At 34.0% G+C, this 8,234-nt stretch overlaps 1 protein-coding gene across 1 annotated transcript; it reads left to right on the forward strand.

Annotated features, from left to right (window-relative positions):
- The first annotated feature begins 5,466 nt into the window (after window positions 1-5,466).
- Window positions 5,467-8,234, forward strand: LOC144975775 (neuronal acetylcholine receptor subunit non-alpha-2-like). Its single transcript, XM_078919962.1, has 2 exons — window positions 5,467-6,268; window positions 7,521-8,234. Exons 1-2 carry the CDS (start codon window positions 5,597-5,599, stop codon window positions 8,232-8,234), a joined length of 1,386 nt encoding a protein of 461 aa, XP_078776088.1. The 5' UTR covers window positions 5,467-5,596.

Raw genomic sequence — 8,234 nt, forward strand, 5'->3', positions numbered from 1 at the left:
ATCATTCCGACTTAACTCTCTCCCTACCAGCCATTTTCAGAATTTTACCCAAAACTTCATCCTCACTCAACACAAAAGATAGATTTTTCAAACAGATTAGCAACGAGTATATTCTTAATTTGTTCAGAAAATTAGCTCTGCAAAACAGTGGAGAGTTTTTATGGCTATAACTATAACAAAGTGAAATCAGAATAGGAAAATTGTTGGCTGCATCGTAACGAATGTGACGATTTTCTTATGGGTAATAAGGAGAGGGTTAATACCGTTTTGAGACGACGGGTCACAAATGAGGTGTGTTGCTCATAGGGCATGTAATGTGTGATCAAATCAAAAGAGAGCGCCATTAACAACCTATTAAAGTGATTGCCGTGAAAACAATTGGATCAATTTGAAACGAGTTCTAAAATCGATGCTTCAATTAATGTCATGGCAGAGAAACAAAGAGCTCGTCAGAGAAGCTTGAAACCATGGTCTATAGATAGTTCGAAGATGACGTCACTCATGTCTTTGTTATTGTTTTTTTTGCCATCCACGTTTATGAGTAATGCTCACTGAACTGTATTAACTTGACTATAAACGTTCATGGATACACACAGTTTTGTGTGTTGGTCCTTATTACTTCCGGATGGCAATGTTGTGAGCTTCTGAGCCAAGCGCATACTATCTACAGATAGAGTGAAGTTGACGTCAATCGAGTCTTTGTTATTGTTTTTTGCCATCCACGTTTTTGACCAATTCTCACTACACTGTATTACCAAGAATATAGATAGTTCGAAGTTGACGTCATTCAGGTCTTTGTTATTGTTTTTTTGCCATCTACGACCAATTCTCACTAAACCGTATTTTACCATGAATATAAAAGTTCATGGTTACACAGAGTTTTGTGTGTTGGTCCGTTATACTTCCGGATGGCAATGTTGTGAGCTTATTAGCCAAGCGCATACTATCTATAGATAGAATGAAGTTGACGTCAATAGAGTCTTTGTTGTTGTTTTTTGCCATCCACGTTTTTGACCAATTCTCACTTAACTGTATTTTACCAAGAATATAAAAGTGCATGGTTACACAGAGTTTTGTGTGTTGATCCGTTTACTTCCGGATGGCAATGTTGTGAGCTTCTTAGCCAAGCGCATACTATCTATAGATAGAATAAGTTGACGTCAATCGAGTCTTTCTTATTGTTTTTTGCCCTCCACGTTTTTGACCAATTCTCACTAATATGTATTTTACCACGAATATAAAAGTGCATGGTTACACAGAGTTTTGTATGTTGGTCCGTTATACTTCCGGATGGCAGTGTTGTCAGCTTCTTAGCCAAGCGCATACTATCTATAAGAATGAAATATACTCACGTTTTATTTCCAACTTGAAACTCTTGTTTAAGTTAAAACATAAATTAATATCTTATGAATACATATTTAATTATTAATTTATTTAATTATTAATTTATGTATTTTATCTCATACCACTTAGTGAGACAAAGAGAAATAATAGATGTTGAATAAATACTCGTTATATACATGTGAAATAACAGAAACTTGTGCTTGAGCTTTTATATAGCGCAATAGCCACTAAACGTGCTCAAAGCGCTTTACAAGGGGTCCCAAGCCAACAGCAACACTTAACATCTCGGACTGGTCATGACGCCTGTTAGGCGATATTACAATTTTTCGGACAAAGACAACGCTATTAACTACCAGGCACTCATTTTACACCTGAGTACGGTGATAGAATGTGAGTAAAGAACATTTTTCAAGGACTCAACTATGCGCCGAGCGAGGCTCGAACCCAGGATCTTCCGATCCGAAAGCGAGTGTCATACCACTAGACCACATAGCCACATAAAAAGACAAATAGGAGGTTTCCAATATTCCATTTTTAGCAGATAGTCCAAATGTGACCAGCCGTCTCAAACGGTATTATGTCGGGATGCTTGGACCACAAAAAAGTAACTTAAGCAGTAATATGGTAAGAAATACGAACTTTGGGTCTTTTGTAATGAAAGAACTTGAATTTATTTTCCGTCATTTAGGAGAGATATTAACCATGAATTTCATATTTAGGCTAAAAATAAATTTTCCACCACCTAGTTCATACCGACATAATACCGTTTTGAGACGGTGGGTCACAAATGTTTGCGAAGAAAGAGACCCCGCTGTTGAGCACGTTGACCAGGACAATTCCACACTGTATTTCGTACATATTCTGTTCTCAAACTTGTTATATAAAAAACACCGCATTCCTGGGAAAAAATTGTTATTGTGGTTGAGACATTGAGATGACGAAAATCGTAAAAAAAAAAAAAATAAATAAAAAAACAAGTGACTTTAAAAGCTATGCTGAGATGTGTGTATGTGTGTGTGTGTGTGTGTGTGTGTGTGTGTGTGTGTGTGAACAGATTCGGTATTTTAGAAATTTTTTTTTAAATTATTTTTCTTTTTGTTTCTTTTTATTGGATGTAGTTTTCACTCACAAAAATGCGTAAATTCGACTATCTGTAATTTTCTAACAGTTTTTTTAAAACTCAATGTCTGGAGCAACAAGGCACTCTTTGCCTTTGTCATTCTTAGCCTAATCCATAAAAAAAATTTCCCTTTATTCATCCCCAAGGGGAAATTTGTCTCTAGGGTCTAGTCCCAGGGAAGACTGAAATAACCCAGGCGTCAGCCGCAGAACAGCACCGCAAAGTGAGCGAGGACGAGGTGACTTGCTCAAGGCCACACAACGCAGCAGCGGGTGAATGAACTCAGTACCTTTCGGGTAGAAAGCAAAGACCGTACTACTGAGCCACGCTGCCCCTTGATCTGAAAAGACAACACACATATATAAACCCTATTTGGGGATGGGGGGCGGGGGGTGGGGGAAGTGATCGATGATTTTTACGAGAGAACAAGACTCACAAAATCCCACAATTCATTAAAAAAAAAAACAACGCATAGATACCAGTCCGTATGGAAAGATCTTTGTATTAAATGTACTATTTGTCCACCAATCAAGGGACTGAATTTGGTAGATATAGCATTTACTCAATTGGATTCAATAGTCTGATGTTACGTCGCCCAGCAATGGCGACCATCGTGGTTCTAAACAAAGAAAATATGTACTTTTTATTCTTCATGCTGGCTAGAACTTTTCACATGTCTTGTGATCAGAATGTGTAAAAGTCAAAACATGGTCGGATTTATAATGTTTTTTTTTTCCTCTGGATACACATTTATGCTCGTCGGAGAAATATTTCATAAGGGCGTCCGCCATTGTTTCGATAGTTTAGAGCCAGTTGCTAAGTTATCATGCGTAATTACGAGGGAAGTGACGTTACGACTGTTGAAGCGTATTTTGCTAATAGTATTTTGCTATTATTCGGGTTTGGGTAAACCGGTCAATAGTATTTCTATCATTAAATTGGGACTCTGATCCGCACGTCATTAATTTAACGACAGTGGCGAATGCATGAGCGATTAGAATACTGGGTTTGCTGAATAGCAAGCGTTGACGCATGCGCATCACCAAAACGTTCAGTTTTAAACAAACATGTATGTTAAATGTTATTGCACTGCAGGGATTACCTTGACGTAAATCTCAACTCAACTCGCTGTTTCCATCAGACAGTTTCTATTTTCTATCGAATATAATATTTGCCACAAAGCAAGAAATTGTTCTATTTATTTAATCCGACTATTAAAAATGTGTGATATACTGATTGTATGTATTGATATCTGATGCTGTGCATTGATCTCTGACTAGAGAAATAACACCAAAGACTCAAACATAAAGGAATAAAATACTATTTCAATAATCTGGTTTATCATTTTCAAGAGATGTGTTATTTATAAATACAAAGATCTGCAGTGTGTAAGGTTTTTTTACTGATGGTCCATGTGAATCGCTTCGAAGCTTCGACATAAGCGCTATATAAATGTGCATTTATTATTATTATTATTATTATTATTATTATTATTATTATTATTATTATTATTATTATTATTATTATTATTATTATTATTATTATTATTATTATTATTATTATTATTATTATTATTATTATTATTATTATTATCATTATTATCATTATTATTATTATCATTATTATTATTATTATTATATTATTATTATATCATTATTATTATTATATATTATTATTATTATTATATTATTATCATTATTATCATTATTATATTATTATTATTATTATTATTATTATTATTATTATTATTATTATTATTATTATTATTATTATTATTATTATTATTATTATTATTATTATTATTATTATTTATTATTATTATTATTATTATTATTATTATTATTATTATTATTATTATTATTATTATTATTATTATTATTATTATTATTATTATTATATTATTATTATTATTATATCATTATTATCATTATTATTATATTATTATTATTATTATTATTATTATATTATTATCATCATATCATATTATATTATTATTATTATTATTATATTATTATTATTATTATTATTATTATTATTATTATTATTATTATTATTGTTATTATTATCAGTTTTGTTGAGTCTTAAAAATCACTGAGCTTGATTCAAATGTCGGCTTCATTTATGTGAGGTTTTCTCATTCCAATGTTCACTTTGATTGGTATACCTACGGCATTGATGCTGTGCGCTCATCCAAAAAGAAAAAAAAAATAAATAAATAAATAACAAATAACAACTCACATTTCGCCAGCCGGATAGAACGTACCAGCAAACAAAACTATGTGTAATCGTAAACATATATAGTCTGATTAATAATTTAATGAGAACTAATCATAAAAATGGCTGGCTAAAACAATGATAAAGAGCTGATTGATATTTATACACTGTGTCCCAAAAATGTATGCACATCAAAAATAATTGTAAACGTAGCATAAATCGACATAAATGTATTGAACATCTTGCTCTCACAGGAAAGACAGAAGGTAAAAACAGTAAAGGTAGACCAAGAAAAACATATTTGAATAGTTTGAACAGATGGGTAACAAATATAGAGAAGAGTAATATTATTAGTTTTCTGAGGTTATCTGATCAGAAAGATGAATGGCGTACCATGATCACCGATGTCTGGCACAGACTTGGTACTTGAAGAAGAAGAAACGTGGCATGTAATAAAATATAATTATTCTATATTGTAAAAATATTTATAAGGAGTATGTTATTGTTTTTATAACTAAATTTAACTACAGTTTAAACAATAATTATATTTTATAACATCCCACGTTTACAATCATTATTATTATATATTTATTCTTTTGTTTTCCTTATTTGTGTATGTTTTGAAGCTGTTATTTTTATTTGTGTTTATTACTGTTTACATAAATACTCTGTTCATGACTATTTGTTTTATTTATTATTTTCTTTCTGATCTAGATATATCGCATAACTTTCTAATACTGTTTAAAGTGCCGCAAAATATATTACAACGAGATGTCTGATATTGTTACCGTTTTCGGTTGTATCTAGTATCAACTAAATAGAAAATATATCAAACAATCCATGTTTTAACACCATCCAAAAAACAATTGCACAAGTGTGTAAAGCATTCTCAAATTACGGGAAAAGGAAAAACCTAATATGTATTATAACAGACCGATGCATTTTTTAAACGTTCTGATATTTATTGTTATGTTGGCAAAACTATCCGACAATGTGAATGGAATGGCAGCTGACAGAAATGTCACAACACCTGAGGAAAACTTTATTTTGCTAAAACATGACATTGTAAACCATCCTTTGATTAAGAACAAGGTGCCTCTCTCAGTGACAGGGCAAAACTATGTCTCTATCATGTTCATCCCATTTCAAATTCTTAGCGTGGACGAAATACACCAATCTATACGAATATCCACTCTACTTTTTATATTCTGGAATTCAACTCAACTCGCTTGGGACCCAAAAGACTACGGTAATCATACTTCGATTCAACTGGAAACCGATTCAGTATGGGTACCGGTTATTGCCCTACCAAAGACAGCACAAAGTCCATCTCTTGAGCTACCCAAGACCATTGAATTGTCAAACCGGCATTTTGTAGCCAAACTTCCTTTGGAATTCACGACAACCTGTGAATTGGACCTGGAGCATTTCCCATTCGATACCCACAACTGTTCGATATTATTCATTGAAATGTACGGTTATAGCATTGAGCCTGACCGTTACCCTGGCTTCACACTGCCGCTTTCCAAATATTTCAGCACCACCACGGAATGGAAATTTCTCGATTCGTCCTGTGCACCTATCATCGTGGTAAGTTGTTTACAGAGCAATAATGTCATGAGATCCAGAATATATTCTATTATAACCTGAAAGTAGCAATTCTATGTGACCCTTCTCACAATTTGATGCTAAACAACTCATCATCATCCATCGTGCTTGTGCTTTAGAGCACGTTGCCGGTCAGCTGTCTTTACAAATCACGATCCTCTGCGGTGCGCATGAAATCTGTGTTACTTTTAAAATCACATTTGGCCATTCTTAGGTTATTTAGATAAGTCATTCTTTGTCTTCCTATAGCTCTCTTTCCTTCGATCATCCCAGATGTTACCAACTTTTCTATTCCGTCTCTTCTCCTCACATGTCCCAGAAACCGTAACTGCTTCTTTCTGATGGTATCCATCAATATTCTTCCCTTTCTCACCTTCTCCAACACTTCCTCGTTCGTATACATGTCTGTCCATGATAGCCTCAACATATTTAGTTCATTTCAAAACTAACTACCGTAATCATCAAACATCGATAAGAACAAAAAACCCATATTTAAAAATGATTGAGCCCAGCAGGAGATTTATTCTATTTCTATTTGACTCAGCTCCTTAAATCACAAAATCTGTCCTTCATCTAAATATAGTATTATGCGAGGGATACGGGAAATTGAATCTATAGTCATAATAGGAAACGGGCTAACTGTACATGTTTGACTTAATAGATTGACTAGTGTTTCTTAAAATGCCAAAAATAAAGAAAAGAGCTAGCTTATATTACTAACCTATTTTACTGAAAATTTACTTTTACGCAAACTTGCATCAGGAGAAATAGAAATGTTTAAACGGAAACGTTGAAATGTAAAGAGTGAAACGTGAAACGTTTGTTGATCACATATGGCCACACATAACATTCATAACAATTCCTGTTGACAGCATAAAGTCTTCGACTGAAAACACATTGATTCCATCTTTCTATTAGTTGCACTTCATCAAACCTTTGACATGTCAGCTATCAAGGAAAACTAGGCCAGGTCACATAATATCGCAACGAGGCGATTTGTAACCGCACCCCCTAAAACATTTTCAATTTTCAACATTTCCGCTTTAACATTTCCATTTCCACCTATGGTAGGTTGGCCTTAGGGATCTGATTAAGTCCGACATATTACCTAATTGAGGCGATGAGTAAGTAACCCGCCCCACTCCCCCTGCCCCTCCCCTCTCCTCTCCCAAAAAAAATCAATTTTATCCATTGTTTCTCTTTTTGTTATCTTCTTTTGTTTTTATCTTCATAGACAGGAACTAAAGAATCTAAACCGTTTGTCTACACGGAATGCTGGATTACGATGGAAAGACGCAGCATGTTCTACATCTACCTTGTCATCGTTCCTATCATAACTATGGACACCGTGGCCCTGTTCGTCTTTTTCATTTCAGCAGAGTCCGGTGAAAAAGTCTCGTATATCGTCTCCATTTTCGTATCGTTGACCATCTTTAACATCTACGTCAATGATATCATCCCACGCAGCATGAACAAAGTTCCACAGATCGTGTCTCTTATCGGCACTGTCATGTTCAAAGTTGCTTTTTACATGCTGGCTACTTTCTGTGTTATCCACCGGTATCATCAAAACAATTGCAAAAAGCAAAGATTGAGTGAAAATAATAGCGGAAACGGAAGTGATTCCGCAGGCACATCGTTAGAAACTCTGGATGACGTGACAAATGTAACACAGTACGATGAGAAATCGGAGAAAACTTCTCCGCCAATATTTTTGAAAGTGGATCGGAATAGAGTTGATGTTGTTAAAGATGCTTGCAACGCATTTGACAATGTTAATGATGAGACAGGAACAGCTCAAAAACATGGATATTATAAGCCACCCCAAACACTCCGTGCAGAACTTTACAGACGATTTGTAAACATGACGGCTAATCAATTGGACATCTTCTTCTTTGTGCTTTTTTCTTTGGTCAACATTGTGTCGTATTGCTGGTTTTTTCCTTAG

Source organism: Berghia stephanieae, chromosome 6 (genome assembly GCF_034508935.2).
Source record: "Berghia stephanieae isolate SIO BIC M18660-M18661 chromosome 6, UCSD_Bste_1.3, whole genome shotgun sequence".
Lineage (NCBI taxonomy): Eukaryota > Metazoa > Mollusca > Gastropoda > Nudibranchia > Aeolidiidae > Berghia > Berghia stephanieae.